Raw genomic sequence first — 19293 nt, forward strand, 5'->3', positions numbered from 1 at the left:
ATGGGCCCTTTAGGGAGTGAGGGGGGGTGAAGTTGGCACTAAATCGTTCTGCCAGGATATTGGCAATATCCTTGGGATCAGTATATTTAATGCCATTCTGTTGTAGCTCAGAGCAGATCTGAGCATTGCCATTTAGATTCTTGACATAGCTATAGAATGCATTGTGGTTGTCTTTGGAATCTTTAGCAGTTTTATTTTCGTAACTTGGTTTGGAGGATTTTATGAGGGATCTCAGCTTCTTACTGAGGCTGGTAAGGGAGTTTTTTGCATCCTGGGATTTTGCTCTTTTCTGCAACAGTTTCTTCCTTCTGTTGTATAGATTGTTTATGGCAGGGGACCACCAGACTGGCTTCCTTTTTTTGGAGGAGAGCGTCTTGGTTCTGTTTGGGATGGCATGATTCATGCATGAGTGGATGTGCTCGTACAGTGCCTTAGTGTAGGATTCAGCAGTCGAACTTTCAGCTCCCGATTGCATGGGTGTCATGATGTTAGTCACTTCTGACTTGAGTAGCATGAAGTTGGCTTTGGAGAATTTTTTTTTTTTTTTACAGAGGTTTCCTTACTGTGGAATGGGGGTGGGATGTCGATGTCGAGGGTGATTACCTTATGGTCAGACCTGACCAATGAGGGGGTTAACCACTGGTGTGATGCATCTGTCTCCCATGTTGATAATGACTAGGTCTAGGATATTGGAGCCCCTGGTGTGACAGTGGATGAGTTGATCCAGGGCATTGGAATTTATGAATTCCAAGAACCTTTGGGAAAAGGTGTTGGTACCCGAGTAGTTTTCCCAGTTAATGGCAGGGTAGTTGAAATCGCCCAGTATTACGGTGTTTGGTTGTATCTTAATATTTTCCAGTATGTTTAGAAAGGTGTAGTGAGAATCTTGGGGCATGGTGGTGGATCTGCAGCAAGCTACAATTTGGATTGTAGTCTTACCTAGTGTTAGTTGCACCTGGAGAATTTCAGATGCATTGTGTTGGGCAACTAGCCTGGAAGTGTGAATATCCTTGGTGAATATGGACACTCTTCCACCTTTAGAGCTTCGGTCTTAGTTTGGTGGCCAAAAAGTGTGGTAAGAGTTGTAGCCTGGTATTGCAGGGGTGCTCTCTGGAGCCTTGAACCAGGTCTTAGTTACTGCACAGATATCGATGTTCTCCATTTTTAGGAGTTACTCGAGAGAGTGCATTTTGAGGTTTAGACTTCTAGTATTGAGTAGCATTCAGCCCATCTAGTTCTTCGGACTATTAGGCTTGATGGCTGCAGCAATAACTTTAGTTCCACTAGCCAGGTTTTACATGAGGATCCCACAGTGGATGCTAGCTGCTCAGTGGTCTGTCCTTTATCAGTCAGTGTCATACCAGATAAGAATTACCCAGACATGCAAAAGAGATCTGAGTTGGTTCCCCCTACACCAAGGCCATCGTGACTATGGATGCTTTTCAGATAGGGTGGGTGAGAGAATTATCTGGGAAAGAAAGTTCAGGGCGCTTGATCCCCTGAGGAGGCCAATTTGCACATAAATGTCCTGGAGATGAGTTGCAGGTATTTCAAGATGCTTTCCTCTTTGGGACAATTGCAATTCAGACAGACAACATGTCAGTTGTATGGTACATCAACAAATGATGGGGAAGCGAATCCAGATCAGTATTATGTGATCAGAGTGTCTCTTCTTTGAACACATAATAATCAACACATATACAGTGAACGCTGTAAACCACGAAGGGCCACATCCTCAAATTTTTTCCTTGGGAAAATTTCAGTTTTCCATTAATCTGGAATTGCCCTTTTCTTCAATGTAGAGCGATCTTGGAGTTGGCATATTTAGCTGGTGGGTGTGGGGGGCAGTCCTTCACTTGATTAGTGTTTTAAAGTGTGATTTTTATTTTATGGACACGTGAATTTTTTCCAGAGGAAAACATTCAAGGACGTGTACATTTGCGGTTTACATCTTTCGCTGTATATGTGTTGATTATGTGTTCAAAGAAGAGATTCTTTGATCATATAATATAGATCTAGCAAATACTACCCATTGTGTCAAGAAGCTGTCAGGGTCTGGCAGTGGGCAATCTCTTCCAACCACTTTCTATTAGCAACACTCATTCTGGGGAAATCCAGTGTGATAGCAGACAAACTGAGCAGGTGCATTCTTCATCCTCACAAATGGCCCCTCAACAAAACTGTGGTGAACAAGATTTTCCGTCAGTGGGACCAGCCTTGCTGCGACCTCTCTGCTTCTGCCCTAAGCAACAAGTGCAGAAACTACTTTCGCCTAATTCTTCCATAGGGGAAGTCAGCGAGGAATACTGCGCTCCACAATTGGCCCCCCGGTCTTCTTTGTTTGTCCACCAATTCCATTAATTCCAAAATTTCTGCAGAAAGCTGCCAAGTCAAATAGACAGTAATTCTTGTTGCACCCTATTGACCTGAACAAATTTGGTATCCCCTTCCTCTGGCCTCATCTGGTTCAACCACCGTGGAATTTAGATCCAACTCCAGAACTCCTGTCTCACCCAGTAGTTATGACGCACCCAGATATTCTAAACCTCAAGCTGACTACTTTGCTTCTCCAATTCCTTTAATAGCCGGACAGTCCATGCTCTCTTCACATGTTTGCCGTATAATTTTATCTTCTCATAAACCCTCAACAAAAATAACATATTCCAATAAATGGAAAAGGTTTGTTATTTGGACACAATTTTGACCCCTTTTCAGCCCCTATCAATTACATTGTGGACTTTCTAGCACACTTATTTCTAAACGGTGCTAGTTCATCGGCTGTTAAAGTGCAACTGGCAGCAATTTCCAGTTGTCACATTGGATTTAATGGCTCCTCCATAGCATTTCACAAGTTGAGCAAGGCCTTCTTAAAAGGTACTTTCCTTCTAAGGCCACCTTTTAAAGATCCTACCCTCCATGGGATTTAAATCTGATGCGGCAGTCTCTCACACTATCCCCTTTTGAACCAGCAGGTACATGTGACTTTAAATATATTGCGTGGAAGACCATTTTCTTAGTTGCCGTTACTTCTTCAGGAAGAATTTCTGAGATCCAAGCATTATCCTGTAAACCTCGGTACTTAGTTTTCCACAAAGATAGTGACCTTGCATACTAATTTGTCCTTTCTGTTGAAGGTGGTGTCAGAATCCAATATTAATCAAGCCATTAACTTACCAGTGTTCTTTCCTATGTTTACCGACAAAGGAGAATGTATCTTGCATTTATGGAATGTTCATAGACAGTTGCACTTTTATTTGCATAGGACTGAGAAAATCAGAAAAGGTAACTAATCTCTTTTTCTGAACCAACTTTGGGAAAACCAGCTTCTAAGATTGTTGTCAAAGTGTTTGACAAATTGCTTGACAAATTGTATTTCCTTTGTTTATACTAAACTGGCATTACTCTTTCACATTCCTTGAAAGCACACTCCACAAAATCCATGGCAACTTCCACAGTTTTTCAGTCAATAATGTCCATGGGTAATATATGTGCAGCAGCAACTTCGGCTACTTCCCCATACCTTTGTCACTCATTACAATTTGGATCTGGTCTCCAGAGGCAGGCATCATTTGGTTCTATGGTGCTTAGGAATATCCTTCATTGAGTCCACATGGAAACTGGTAGGTAGGGACTCAATAGTTGAGGATAGAGTGAAATCAGATAAAAAAGTTATGTACTCACCATAAAGTTTAATTTGTATTCTCCCTTTTCATTCTTCCTTAACTGCCGTCCCACCAGCCCCGATCCTAAAACTTCTGGAGGAACGAGTGTTTACAGGATCCCTTTGTACTTATTTTAGATAGGACTTCTAGATATGGCATCTCCACTAACCTCTTTCACGTTTTACTCTCTACTGAGTAGCAATCAAGATCTGAGGTATTTGGGGGAGGTGCATTGTGGGTAAGGGAGAAGCTCAAGAGACTTGGTTGCCCTGAGCTTTAGCAATGGCCGAGTTGGAGCCAATGGTTCAGATCCAAACCAAATAGCTGTGGCTCACCAAGCCATTGGAGATAAGTGCCCCATTGGTGTTTTGTTGTCTTATCTTTCTTTTATTATATTGTTGCTAGTGGGGTTTCATGTCATCCAAAAAGGGTAAATGCCAGTGTGTCAGTTATGTTAGGAACCTGGGATGCAACTCCCAGACTTGTTCTGAGTTGATTCTAAACGACAAAAAATACACTGAACCCACAGACATTTCCAATATCCTGGCAGACAGGTTCAGTGCAAACTCCCCCCCCCCCAAAAGAGCAAGTATCTATCCCGGCAGAGTACAGCCTCCCAAACATCTCTGATGCTCAGGTGAAGGCCGCCCTCTCCAAAGCAAAAAACACTGCTTCCATGGGACCATTGTGTCCTACATGAACTCCAAGAAGAACTAATCCCTCAAGGAAAACTGCTGTACAATCTCAGCCTCACTACAGGATATATGCCCAAAGAATGGCGTACAGCAACAGTGGTCCCACTCCACAAAGGTGGCGCCTCTGCGGACCCTGGAAACTATCGCCCCATAAGCCTGACTAGCCTAGTCTGCAAGGCTATGGAGAGGATCATCATGGAACTCATAAACAAAGACATTGAGGACCTACAGACACTAGATCCTACCCAATTTGGCTTTGTCAAGAGCAGATCCTGCCTTTTGAACCTGGTCGACTTCTTCAAAACAGTCACCAAGGCCATAGATGAAGGGAAGGTAGTCCACACAGGCTGTCTCAACCTCGCAAAGGCATTTGACACAATACCCCACTAAGGCATCATAGATAAGATATCCAGCCTAAATATAAACCCCTATGTCACAAGATGGGTCGCAAACTGGCTCAAAGACAGAACCCACAGAGTCCGAGTTGCTGGGGCCATGTCAGACTCGAAACCGGTCACAAGTGGCGTCCCACAAGGTTCTGTCCTGGGACCTCTCTTGTTCGGTATTTACTTTTCTGAGGTACAGACCAACGTGGGAGGACTATGGCTCACCAAGTTCGCAGATGACTGCAAACTGGGCGCCATAATTGACTCTCTAGCTGACACAAACATCCTTCAAAAAGGTCTCGCAGAGACGGATAACTGGTGCCAAAGCCATGGTTTAAAGCTAAATGCCAAAACGTGTATAGTCATACCCTTTGGCAAAAACAATGTGCCCACAAATTACCACATAGATGGTAAACCATTAAGTACAGAGAAAGTAATTGGGGATCTGGGGACCCAAGTTGATAGCGATCTCTCCTTTGACAACCACATTGCCAAAGTGGTTAGAAAGACCTTCTACATAGCCCACCTCATCATGAAAGGATTCACATCTAGATCAAGAGAGGTAATCGTGCCCCTTTATTCATCCCTCATCAGGCCCATTATAGAATACAATGCCCCCTTTGGGATGTACCTTACCCGACACCTGCAGCAATTAGAAAGACCCCAAAAGTACCTCACCAGGAGGATCAAGGGACTCAACAGATGCCATATGCTGCTCGGTTAAAAAAACTCCAGCTCTACTCAGTTGCATACCATCTACTTCGAGGCGATCTATGCCTGACATATAAAGCTATGTCCAACCTAGAATTAATGGACATGCTCCACCTCAGTAAATCTAAATCCCTTAGAGCCACGCTCTCGAGGGACTTGAACCTCAGCACAGAAATAAATAGAACATGCTAGTGGGACAGATTCATAACCCAGAGGCTCCCTTCGCTCTGGAATAGAATTCCAATTCATGTTAGGCAGAGCACCTCACTGACTCTCTTCAAGAAGAATCTTGATGAGTGGATGGGGGATCGTAGGTTTGTCCCGGGGATTACTTCCGTGTTACTATTAGACAGAGGCACAGTAAACTAAACTTTAAAAAGGGCACAGTATACTCAAATCAAGGGGTGGCATAAGCCAAACACAATCGGGCTAGGCTTATAAATGCCCCAGGGCAGATGGCCTAGTATGAACCTATGAGAGACAGATTCCCCGTAAAGACCGACATGAACAGTGTCTGTTTTGCTTTGGCGTTTTGCTTTGGCGCTTTGCACGACCATAGTTCCTGTTCTATCTGTCAGGCCTTTCTCCTTAAGACTCTTCTTAGTAGCCTTTCTTCTCTGGTGCTTTATCTTGAAAATCAATGGCTTAAGCTTCTTGCTAAAGACATGATGGAGCGAAATTCCCTCTCTGAGGGACAGCTGTCTGTGAAGAAGGTTAGAATCTTCTGCTGTTAAACCTTCATCAGACGTCCCTCTCAAGGCGAGTGAAAGCCTGGAGGTTCACCCAGCTTTATTGTCGGACTCCTCTGTTGAGACTGGTGGGAATCTGACTTTAAGCATGTCTGAAGAGGCATTGCAGATATCTGAACTGGATGTTCAGGGGAAACCATGGCTTATCTCCAAGGGGCATAGGGGTGTTCCTCAAATTTTAGTCAGAGAAGAAATTCTTACTATTGTTTTTGAATGCTGTCCAGGGTCAGAGCCTTCTAAATTTTATAAGGCAGTCATCCCACTGAAGAAAAAAATCAGAAGACTAAATGTATTTCTCCTGCTCCTAAGGATCCACAGAATGAATGGCTCTCCGGGGTTGTTTAGTGCTTAGGCTTTAAAACTTCCTCTGGGAGTTTCTGTTCCAGCTCCTCTTTGGTCCTCTCTGCCCCCCTTAAAAGACCCAGAAAGCAGGATTCCTCTGAGGAAGAGATGGATTCAGATGAAAAATCCTTGCTTACTCCTCACAGATTCCCTCTCCATTGGATTATGGATCTGAGGAAGTGAAATCTACCAGTCCCGATACTCCCTTTGAAGAGATTTCTTTTGGAGGACTCAATCTCCAGGATGATGGCGTTCTTTAAATGGGATTGTGCTCAAGTTGCTGAGATACAAAAAAGGTATTATGAGTTACTGCAGATGAATTCTCCAAGCTCTTCTACTGTCCCTCCTATTTTGGCTACTTTGTTGGATGCATTTTGTAATGCTTCTAAGGCTCCAGACTCTCAGCCCCCTGCTCCTAAAAAAAAAAAAAAAAAAAAAAAAAAAACTGGTAGATTCTGTAGGGTGTCTGAAGACTGTAAATTTTTGTACAGGTGTCCTCCTGCAGACCCATTGGTGGTGTCTGTAGCTTCTGACAAGCCATCTCAATTGCTTCCTTCTCCTAAGTTACTGACCTCTGATAAAGACAGCAGAACCATGGAAAGTCTAGGAAAAGAGGTTTATACCTCTGCTACTTTGGCTTTTAAGGCTGTTAATTATCAGACCTATGTGTGCAGGTACTTGTTGGCTCTCCTTTCCCAGGCCTGTCGGGTGATTTCTGATATTCCAAACTCTTAGGATAAAACTTTTGCCTTTTCCCTGTTAGTGATTTCCTCCCAGGTGGTTCATCATTCCATCAAGTGGTTATGATGCAGCAGATTCTTCCTCTAGAGCTGTTGCTTTTGGGTTAGTGATGAGGAGGTATTCTTGGCTACAGCTTCAACCTTTGCCTGATGATATCAAGGCTAAGTTGATGGATGCTCCTCTACATAATAAACACTTGTTTGGTGAAGCTGCTGCTGCTTTAAGTCCCTTCATGACAAAGACAAGGCTTTACAGGAACTTAACATGTGTTAGTTGATCTCAAATTTAGGCACAGGAGAAACAATCCCAATAAGCCAGCCTTGTTTGTAGGCAGTCTTGCCCTCCTCCTAAGGGTAAAAAGGGTGGAAAGCAGGCTCCTCCTGTGAGGGCAACATAGACTTTTAAGCCTCAGAACTCTCCTTTTCCTGATAAATCAGGTACTGTCTCACTGACTGTTTCCACCACTTTCCTCTTCCTGTTCAACTCTCTGTCTTCCTGATTGGTTGAAGATTACTCAGGATTCCTGGGTTCTGTCCATTATTCTCCAGGGGTATTTTATGGTCTGAAAATCCCCTCCTCTTTTATGGCTATTCCTCAGCCCCCTCAGGAACAGCTGTCCTCCTTTCCAGGGTGTTTTGAGATCTTTTGACTCGGGGCTCTATTTAGGATGTGTCTGTGTCTCAAAGGGGGAGGGGGGTTTATTCCAGGATGTTTCTAGTGACCAGGAAAGAGGGTACTTGGAAACCAATTTTAGACCTCTCTCATCTCAACACTTTTCTGAAGGTGCCCTCCTTTTGAATGTTGTCCCTTCAGACTTTATTCCCTCTTTTGCTTCCTCGGGTTTATGTGATGTCTCTGGATTTCAAGGATGCTTATCTCCATATCCGAATTTGTCCCTTTTCAGGAAATGTTTACATTTTTTGTTGCTTCCTAGCATTTTCAGTTCTTTGCTTTGCCCTTTGGGCTTTATGCTGTCCCAAGGGTATTCACCAAATGTCCTCCCTCCTGTGATTGCTTTTTGAAGGCTTCTTTCCTTACTTGGACAACCTCCTGCTTCAGCCATCCTTTACAGAGATCTTATGCAAAGTCATAATTTTGCCATTTCCTTTCTGCAAAGCCTGGGGTTTACAGTAAACTCCAGAAAGTCTTTTCTGACTCCTTCTCAAAACCATGTTTGTCTGGGGTGCAGGGTCCAGTCTGTCCCTATGCTGCCACCCGTACCTCCTTGCAAGGCCGTAACACTCATTTCCTTCTTTCAAACTCTTCTTCCTCTGGCCTCTGCAACAGTCAGTAAATTTCTGATACCTCTGGAGTTCATGGCATCCACCATCCCTATTCTCCCCCTGGCTAAACTCCACATGAGAAAGTTTGTGATTCCTGAAGTCAATTTGGCTTCAACATGCACATCCCTTAGAATTTGTAGTTTCTGTTCTACTTTTTCTCAAGAAGGAACTTCAGTGGTGAATTCAGCAGTTGTCTCTAAATCCAGGGCTCCCTTTTCATCTCCTCTTCCCTTTCAGGAGCTGTGCACAGATGCTTCAGACGTGGGATGGTGAGCAGCTTTTGGCATCCTAAATGTGCAGGAAGTGTGGTCGCTTCATCAACAAAAAGAGCACATCAGTGTCAAAGAGATGATAGCTCTTCTGCTGGCTGTTCAGGCTTGTCTTCCTCTCTTCTCCCCAAGATCTCTCAAGGTGTCTACAGACAATAACACAGTGATGTGGTATGTAAAGAAATGAGGGGAACAAGATCTTATTTTCTTTGCCTGTTTGATAGTCCTAGTGTGGGATATTGTCATCCAGTATCAAGTGACTTCAGGCAGTTTACTTACCGTCAGGTCAAAACATTGTGGCAGACACACTGAGCAGGTCCTTAACTCAATCCATGAATGGATGCTTCATAGGGATGGATTTCTGGACTTTGTCCACCAGTGGGGAACTTTTTAAATATATCTTTTTGCCTCCCCTGTGAACAGAACTTCCTCTGTTTTGTGCCAACATCCCAGGCCCTCTGGTTTGAAAGGTGGATGCCCTATGTTTTCTTGGAAGGGGATGTTTCTTTATGCTTTTTATGCCCTTCCCTCATTGCAAATGCTCTGCTCAGAATTCTTCAGGATGCTCCCAAAATCTTGTTGGTGAATCCCTTTTGGCAGAGTAAGCATTTATTCCCGCTTCTTCTGCATCTAGCCAAGGGCAGTCATCACAAGTTACCTCACAGGGTAGATTCCGCTCACACAGGACAAGGGATCTTTCATTCATCCTCACTTGTCCACTCTTCAGCTGACACTGTGGGTGATAGGATTTTGATGTCACATAGACACCTTATTTCTGAGGATGTGCTTATGGTTTTGCAAGATGCCAGAAAACCCAATACTAGGAAATCCTACTTATTCAAATGGAAGAGGTTTTCTTTCTGGTGTCTTTCTTGTAACTTAGAGCCACTTTATGTGGATGTTCCTTAGGTTCTCCCTTATTTGTGTGAATTGCTCAGTGCTGGGTTGGCTTATTCTTCTGTTAAGGCCCATTTTTCAGCTGTCTCTGCTTGTCTGTCTTTATCTCCTCCTTTAGCTTCTAGATTTGAAGCTAAACAGTTCCTTAAAGGTGTCCTTCATATTAGGCCTCCCGGGAAGCCCGTTTCTCCTCCCTGGGGTCTTAATTTTGTTTTAGAAAAATTGACTCAGCCTCCTTTTGAGCCTGCTGCTTCAGCTGCCTTGCAGCATTGCTCCTGGAAGACTGTACTTTTGTTAGCCTTACTTTTGCCAGATGGGTGTCTGAGCTTCAAGCCCTTATAGGTTTCTAGGCTGATAGGTGGTTACTGGGCTACTGACATGGTGTCCTTGTGTACTGATCCTTCTTTTATGTCCAAGGTGGTGAATGAGTTGTCCCTTAATCAGTCTATTAATTTGCCAACTTTTTTCCTTCTCCGCAGTCTGCCAGTGAGAAGGTACTGCACACATTGGGTGTGCATAGACCAACTCAGATTTTATTTGAACAAGACTAAGGGCCAGATTCAGTAAAGCCCACACTAAGTTTATACGTGTGTCTTCAATAAAAGTTTTGCTTTCTAGTCACTCCAAAAGATTACATTAAGTGTTCATGTAGTCTACACTTTGTGGTAACTTATATGAATCCCTGTCAATATTTAAAGCTGCAAGAATATCAGTAGGGGAACTAAAATTAGGAGGAAGAAGGTGTGAGTTTTGTCTGTGTTGTCTGTTCACTCAGAACAGTGTACACGTAGTGTAGGCTTTATTGAATCTGGCCCAAAGACTATTAAGAAATCTGATTAGCTGTTTCATTTCATCCTAGGTCCTTAGGATTGGCTTGTCCAAGCAAACTATTTCTTCTCTGATCTCTAAAGCTATTTCTTTGGGTCTATATTAGAACACCGAACATTCAAAATTTCGAGTGTTCTAATATCGACCCGTTTTCAAAGAACGCTGAAAATATCGAAGAAACAGAAAGCCAAAGTTTTTACTAGGGAAAGAATTCGGTTTTCCATTTCTGTTGCTTCAGTATTTTCAGCGCTGTGGTGGAAAGTTATGGGTCGGATTCAGGTAAGTGTGCGATTGTGTGGACGTGAGGGTTAGGTGAGTTAGGGCGCAGGTCAGGTAAGTGTGTGATTGTGTGGACCTGAGGGTTAGGGTGGGGTAGAGTTAGGGCGCGGGTGAGGTGACTGTGCGATAGTGACAGACCTTAGGGTTTGGGTTAAGGTAAGCGGATAGTTAGTGGTATATGTTTAGTTTAGTGTAGGGTTAGGTGTAAGAGTTTAGGTGTATGTGTGTGGATTGCTGTTTGTTTGGTGTGCTTGCGTTGTGTGTATGTGTTTTGGAACAGCAAATTTTTTCCCTAGGAAAAAAGTCACTGTTCTTGTATGTTCAATGTTTTAAATTTTCGATTCATAGGGTTTGATATTAGAACACCTGAAATTTTGAACATTCAGTGTTCTAATATAGACCCATTTCGTTTTGATATTCCTTTCATGGTAAGAGCATTCCTTTTGTTAAGGCTCATTCTACTAGAACTGTGACTTCTTCTGGTGCTCTTTTCAAGGATTTAGATACCAACTCTTTTCTTGAGGCAGCTACCTGGACATCTGTGTATAGATTTACCAAGCACTACAAGTTGGATGGAATTTCCAGAGCTAGAGCTGGTTTTGTTAAGGCCATCCTTCATGGTTTCCTAGAGGGCTCTGCTGGTCCTTCCTCTTCCCTCTCTTTTTCCTGAGCTGTGACACTCTCCCTAGATTAATGAATACTGCAGCTGTGAAATGAAAGGACATAGTACAGTTATGTAAAATCTTGCCATAACATTGTTGTCCTTCTCTTCATTGTTGCAATATTCACTCCCTCCCTCCTTCCCAGTCCATTTCTCTTCTGGATGTACTGACTACCTCTTTTTTCTTTGGACTGGTGTTCCTACTGGGGCTGTCAGTTCTGAGGATGGTACACCTGGAAGTCACCTTTATGCCCTGTGCTACATGAGGAGCATAAGTGTGACGTACAGCATACCTTAAAGTAATCTATAGGCTTTGATATCCTGGCCAGACATCAGGCCCCCCTTGGTAGGGGATCCCTAGCGTAATGAATACTGCAACAGTGAAGAGAAAATATTGATCGTTATGGTAAGATTTTATACAACTTTGCCATACCAAAAGATAAGGAGTGCTTTGTAAGGCCCTACTTCAAGGAAGGATGACCCCAGGAGACTCGTTTTATCTCTTCAAAACTAAATAAATGCTTAAAAATTAAAACGCTGACCCTGCAGGCACTACTGTGACCCATCAAATGTTTTTAGTTACAGTGCTGACCCTGCAGGCACTGCTGTGATGCATCAAGTTGGCGGGACAGATTTGTGTCCCAGAGGCTTCCCTTCTGTGGAATAGATTCCCGCTCCATGTCAGGCAGAAGTATCTCATTAACCCTTTTTAAGCGCAACCTGGATAACTGGATGGGAAACAGAAAATGTATCCCTGGGATTCCACCCATGTCCCTACTGGACAAGGGGCATTGGGTGCTGTCTTGTCTAAACATGGGGTAAACTCATGGCTAGGTATATAAGGGCCTCAGGGCCAGTAGCCTAGTAACCTCCTAGGATCCTATGAAGTACTTCTGGTTACAGTCGACCTCAAGGACATCTACCTTTATGTACCAGTTTTCAGAGAATACAGACTTTACCTGAGGTTTACTGTGATGATGAGAAGGCTGCATTATCCATTTACCACCTTGGCTTTTGGTGTAGTATGCCCAGGACATTTTCCAGATGCCTCAACGTGGTGGAAGCACACTGCAGAGCCAAGGGTATTCACATTTGTTCCCACCTGGATGATCAGTATCTGAAAAAGATACAAAGAGCCAAATATTACACCCTAGAGTATCTGAACATTTTACTTTTCATAATGAAAAGGCTAAAATCCAGAAGATGGTTTCCCCAGGACCAGTACTTGCCGAGTCTTTCTCTCACCAGGGAAAGTGGCATATGTGTCAGGTTCTTGGAAAAAGTTGTCAAACATCAAAGTGGACTGCCAGTCAGACATTGAAGATTCTAACTGCATGCCACAGATGATTCTAATGGTTCCTCTAACTGGACTGCAAGTAAGGAAATAACATGGAAAACGTCTAGGATCAACAGTCGGAACCTCCTAGGAAAGGGGTGGGAAAATGGCATAGAGGTTAAGGTGTTTACCTTATAAACACAAGGTCCAGGGTTTGATTCTCACATGGGGTAACTGGCTAGGCTTAAAATGGCCCACAAGGACACAGTTAGCCTAGTACTAATCTATGAATCTATGAACCTATGAAATTCATCTTATTTTTTGTATAGAAAGGAAAGTAAGCTGGTGGTAGAGCCAGCTTCAAAGCAGTGAGAGGATGCACTTCAGATAACCAGCTCACAGGCATATCTTTAAACCTTCATTAAATTATCACTTAAGAGACAGGAAAACTTACATTACCAGAAAAGAAAACAAATCATTTTAACATTTTTTAATTTAAAAACAATATACATCACATATATTTTCTTTGATACCATCATCAGTCCAACATTACAAAAAAAAAATGCTGAATTCCTGCAATCCCTTAAACCTTGAACTTCTCTTGAACATTATTATACATGTTTTTTCAGCAATTTCCTTTTACTGATATCTATTTTTTTCTTCCCTTTTCTTGATATCCCTGTTTCAGTCCTTTCATATCTTTTGTAATATTCAGTAGCTCATATACAGTTGGTGTAGATTTTGATTTCCATTTTCTAGTAATTGCTTTTTTTGGCAGTCAACAGAATTAAACTGAAGGCCTTAATATGTCTCGGCAATTCAGATCCTGTACCCCAGCTCAAAATAATTATTTCCTTATAGCTCACAGGCATATCTCAACAGCAAATGCATCAGGTGTAGTCTGGGGAACATATAACTTAGACTTTAGGGTGCACTTCAGCTAAAATTTACAGGAAAGAAAATTGCATATAAACATAAAAAAATAGTAGCTTTCTTTTTTTTTTTTCCCCAGGACAATCTTAGTGCCAGATACAGTGAAGGTAATTGCAGACAATGCTATGGAGATGAGGTATGTAAACTAACCAGGAACTCTCTTTAACCAGCAGTGCTGATTAGCCATCTAATACCGGCTGATTCTGACAGCCTCATATATCCTACACGGACATTTTGGCAGACCAGATGAGCAGGACCTTCTTGAAACCGTATGAGTAGATGCTGAACACAAAAGCATTCTTGGACTTTTACAACTGCTAAAGTGTCCCAGAGGTAGGCTTCTTTGCTTTTCCACTCCACAAGTTATGCAATAAAGTAATGCTGCAGCATACTTCACAGACAAACTTGGATAGTATACACCTTCTGCTTTTATTGGAGGGGATCTGTCTCTGTATGCTTTTTCTCCAGTTTACCTTACTCCACAAGGTCATTAAAAAGATTATGGAAGAGATGTCAGAAATTATGCTAAGTGCTCCTTTCTGTTCCAGACAACACTGTTTCTCCCAGGGAAAGCTTCTACAGCTAGCAAGTGAGAACGCCAAACTTCTGACACAGTGCATTTGGTCTTTTTAAACACCCCAGCCTGCCCACACTGCATCCAGCATCCTGGAGGATAGACTTTACTTCTTTTTCAACTCTACTCTAATGATGTGGAAAAAAACATGAGGGAGGTTAGGAAGCCAAATACTATCAAATGTAAGAAAATGGAATACATTTCCTGTCTGGTGTCAGATGAGGAGTCTACATCCTAAGTAGGCGGGTGTACTAGCACACCACCTGGCAAATGCTTTCTGAAGAGCATCCTGCATCTCATACCCAGGTATGTGCATTATCTTTAGCCTGGAATCTCAGTTTTATGTTAGAAAAGCTAAAAGTTGACCTTGTCACCTTTTGAACCAGTGGTTATTTCAACCTCAAAATTTCTGTTTTGGAAAAAAAATTTTGCAGTCACCTCAGTCAGGCGGGTCTCAGAGTTGCAGGCCTTATTGTGAAAAGATGTTTTTTTCTTATTTCACAAATATAAGATGATCCTTACACACCTTCCCCTCCTTCCTGAGTCATTACTGAAGTGACCATGCACCAAGCTATCCAGCTACCAGTCTTTTTCCCTGCACGACAGAACAAAAGGAAATGAGCTTTGCACTGAACTAAGGATATTAGAAAGACAGACCAACTATTTGTAGACTGTGCTGAAAGCAAACAACAAAAAAGGAATTTTGGTGTCCAGGCATCCTGTTTCTAAATGGATAGCCAGATGCGTTATCTGCATACTAAAAGAGCATGCTGCCTTAATGTTCTACCAAGCAGTCTAATCACTCTACCTGACTTGAAGATCGGCCTTGGAGTTTTCCATGAAGATGTGAATGTAACTGTGATCTACTCACAAAGGACATAGTACAGTTTTATATAACCAACTTAATTTAATAGTAGATAATCGGTTATGGCCACTGTTGCTATCCCCAGTTTCTTTCTGGGAACTTTGGGCCAGCATGGATACCCATGATGTTCTTCGTGTTTTACAGTTGCAGTCATCACTTTTGGGTTATCTGCCTGCAGATAGCCCTCAGCCAGCCTGAATACCAGAGTCTTCAGATTTCTGCGTCAGATGCTGTCGCTTCTTCCATGACGTCAGGTCATCAGGGGTATAAAACATGCAGCCGATGCCATTACATCAGTCTTTCTTGCCGTGCGGTGCCTGAAGCAGAATCAATTCGCAAGTGCCGGTCGGCCGTCTCCTGAAATTTTTGTTTTCGAGTTTCAGACCAGAAATCTTAATAAAAGATAAGTACCCCATTGGGGATCCTTTTCTTGCTCTAACTGATGTCAGTAAAAGTTAACAATTGTCTTGCCTGTGGAAAGCAAATACCTCATAGAGATTTTCATTCTTACTGTATCCCCTGTTTAGGCCCAGACCAGGACATCTCTCGCTGTCGGTTTTGTGCCTTGCTCAACGCCCAAACTATTCATCTTCAGGCTATTTTTGCAGCTAATTACTTTCGTACTCTATACTCGTACTCTGAAATGGCTTTGTTAAGCCACCCGACTACCGATCTTCCGAAAAAACGTAAGGATAAAGACAGAGACAGACCGAATAGGTCCAAAACTGACGACACTTCTGTTAAGCTAAGTCTCCAGTCCGCCGGTACTCAGTGAGGCGCTTTCACGGCCCCTGATACCCGCTACTTCAGATTCGCAGGACTCTGAGACCCATTCGGAGTCCGGTATGCCACGAGATGCTTCTTCGACTATGGACCCTGCAGATGTCTCTACTTTGGATAGATCCAGGGCTTTAAATTGCCACTTTCATATGTTAAAGTAGCAGCAGCATATTATGGGACTACTTAAACAGAAAATTATGTTGATTCCTGACTGTGCTGAACACAAAGAATTGCAAGATTTAATGCATTCTGCAGAACAAGTTGGTAAACATACTTTGCAATGTGGTTTTGATGCTTTAGAAGCATCTTGCAGGGCTGCTGTCACTGGATCTGTACTTGGAAGGCATGCTTGGTTTAAGGAACAAAACTTGCCAGATCATGTTAAAGCTAAATTACTGGATGCTCCCTTAAACCAAAACCGCCTTTTTGGCAACAAAGCAGAAGAAGTCCTCAATTGGTAAAGGCAGACGCCACCACAGTTATGTGGTACATAAACAAGCAGGGGGGAACCCACTCGTACCCTCTCTGCAGACTAGCCATGGCTCTTGTGGAACACAGCCTTGAGCTACCAAGTACACCTACAAGCATAATTCCTGCCAGGCAAACTAAATTCACTGGCAGATGACTTAAGCAGAAATCTCATGGACCCACACGAATGGAAACTAGAACCCAAAATATTGAACCTCTTGAAGAACAAATGGGGGACTCCAGAGGTAGACCTGTTTGCCTCCCCTCAGAACTACCAATTGAACAAATTTTGCACAAGAATTTCCCAGAGTCAATCTTGGAAAGTGGATGCCCTGTCCTTTACCTGGGAAAGCCTCTTGGTTTATGCCTTTCCCCCTCTGCCTCTCCTTTTGAAGGTTCTACTAAAGATCAAACAGGACAAGCCAAGAACAATACTGATTGCACCATACTGGCCACCCAAGCACTGGTACCCCCCTCCTGCACAGTATGACACTGCTACAAGCATGGCACCTGCCTCAGACCCCTTTCCTGCTGCTCCAGCAGGTGGGCCAGATTCTGCACCCTCAGCTTCAAACCCTGAACCTTGCAGCCTGGCTAATTCCTTGAACTCTCCTCTAGCATCCCTCAATAAGCAGGTGCTGGATGTCATTCTGGAGGCTAGGAGGCCTAGTACTAGAAAATCCTATGCTGAAAAAGTGGAAAAGATACTGTTCCTGGAGCCAGGCTCAGGGGATGGGCACAATGGTGCCCAGCTTACCTCGTATTCTAGAGTGCTTAACAGAAATGCTCCACAAGGGCCTATCCTTCTTGTCAGTTAAAATTAATGCCTCTGCCATTTCAGCACATTATAATACTGAGCCACCCCTCTTCTCTCACCCCTTGCTAAAACAATTCCTTAGAATGGCCAAAAATGTAAGACCCCCCCCCCCCAGGAGAGCTCCCACTCCAGCATGGGACCTTAACTTTGTATTGGAAAAGCTCACTCTTCCCCTGCTTTGAGCCAACTGCAACAGCAGAGTTGAAATTCCTTTCTTGGAAAACAGCCTTCCTTCTAGCCATCACTTCAGCAAGAAAAGTGTCTGAATTACAGGCTCTCATGGCAGTGGAACCCTTCATCATCTTCCATGCGGACAGGGTTTCCCTCAGGACTAATCCTTCCTTTATGCCCAAGGTGGTGTCTAGTATGGTCCTAAATCGGTCCATTCGTTTGCCTACTTTTTTCCCTACTCCACAAAACAAAGGGGAATGAATACTGCACTCTAGATGTTCACAGACAACATAGATTCTATTTGGACAGGACTAAACCTCTCAGAAAATCTGAACAGCTGCTAGTTGGCTTTGCTGCAGGGGCAGAGGGGAAGGCCATTTCAAAGCAAACCATTTCCAAATCGATAGCCCATTGCATTAATTTCTGCTACAAGCATCATGGAAATCCTACCCCATAGGGGATAAGATCACATTCCACCAGGGTTGCATCTACCTTTGCAGCATTTCTCAGAGGAGTCCCTACCAGGGACATCCTAGAAGCTGCTTCCTGGAGCTCTGTACCAAGCATTGCCACATGCCTATCTTTTCTAAATCCAGAGCTGGATTTGCCACTGCAGTCTTGCAGGGCTTAATAGCTGGCTCTAATGTTCTTTAACTTCCTCCTCCCTTCCTTAGCTTTGGGAATCAACCCAAATGTGATGACTGCAACAGTGAAACATGAAGAACATAGTACAGTTGTGTACACTTACCATAAATGTAGATGTTCGAGTGTATTCAATGTTGCAGTCCTGGTTACCCTCCCTCCAGCCCCCTGACTTCTCTTGTCTCTACCTTTCCTTCTTGTTGGTATATTTGTTTTTTTCTTGTGTATTTGCTTTTTGATAGGGTGTACCATACCATATAATTGCTTCCTATTGTGGGGGTACCTGACATCTGGGGCACGAAAAACTGATGTAATGGCGTCGGCTGCATGTTTTATACCCCTGACGACCTGACGTCGTGGAAGAAGCGACAACATCCGATGCAGAAATCCCAAGACTTTGGTATTCAGGCCGGCTGAGGGCTACCTGCAGGCAGATAACCCAAATGTGATGACAGCAACAGTGAATACATTCGAACATCTACATTTATGGTAAGTGTACACAACTGTACTTTCCTTTTCCCCTTTATATGGTCCCTTTGTATACTCACTATTTATGCTTTCTTGTTAGTCAGGTCCCTCAGGAAAGTTGAAGCCTCTGAGTATCAGGTCTGGAACTTTGGGAAAATTACTCTGGCTTAGCAGCATTTTGCTACCAAGGCTGGCATTAACTTAGGGGACATACAAGACAGAATCATGATGGCAAGGGCAGACATTTTTATACCAAGTACATGAAAGCAGCTGAAGTGAAGTGACAGCATAGCCAAACAGAAGGGGTGCTGAGCTCTCAAGATCTGTCCAGAAGTTGGATATCAGCCTGGATTAGAGTTTTCTAAAGTTACAGCTGCAGCTGTGACCACAGATGGACATGTACTGTTATGGTAAGTTGGTTATATAAGTCTACTTTATTGCACTACATGACCTGTCTGTAAAGAAGGACAAAATTGTACTTTCAGAAGACCTTACTAACATCAATTCCTCGTGGTCTGAATTGTGTATTTTTGTAACTGTTAAATTTTTTTTTTGTCTTTTTTTTTTCTTGTATTAGCAGGCCACAAGCAGTGGAGGAGGCTGGCCGATGAGTGTGTGGCTAACCCCAGATCTCAAACCTTTTGTTGGGGGAACCTATTTCCCACTGGAAGATGGCACTTACCATCTGGGATTCAAAACAGTACTGAAGAGGATTGCAGAACAGGTATTTTAATGCATTTCTTAACTGATTAAGTCCATGAGAATGAATGCTTTTTTTAGGGACCACCTAGCAGCA

At 43.1% G+C, this 19293-nt stretch overlaps 1 protein-coding gene across 2 annotated transcripts in view; it reads left to right on the top strand.

The window, feature by feature from the left end:
• Nucleotides 1-19293, top strand: part of SPATA20 (spermatogenesis associated 20) — a 2234575-nt gene that overhangs the window by 378866 nt on the left and 1836416 nt on the right. Inside the window, exon 5 of one of the 2 annotated variants that reach the window (XM_044087351.1) lies at nt 19075-19221. In XM_044087351.1, coding sequence (XP_043943286.1) covers nt 19075-19221 — 147 coding nt within the window. The remainder of the gene's footprint in view (nt 1-19074; nt 19222-19293) is intronic. The other variant, XM_044087352.1, reaches the window with a different exon arrangement.

This window comes from Protopterus annectens, chromosome 11.part0 (genome assembly GCF_019279795.1).
Source record: "Protopterus annectens isolate FY-2018-M chromosome 11.part0, PAN1.0, whole genome shotgun sequence".
Taxonomy (NCBI): domain Eukaryota; kingdom Metazoa; phylum Chordata; order Ceratodontiformes; family Protopteridae; genus Protopterus; species Protopterus annectens.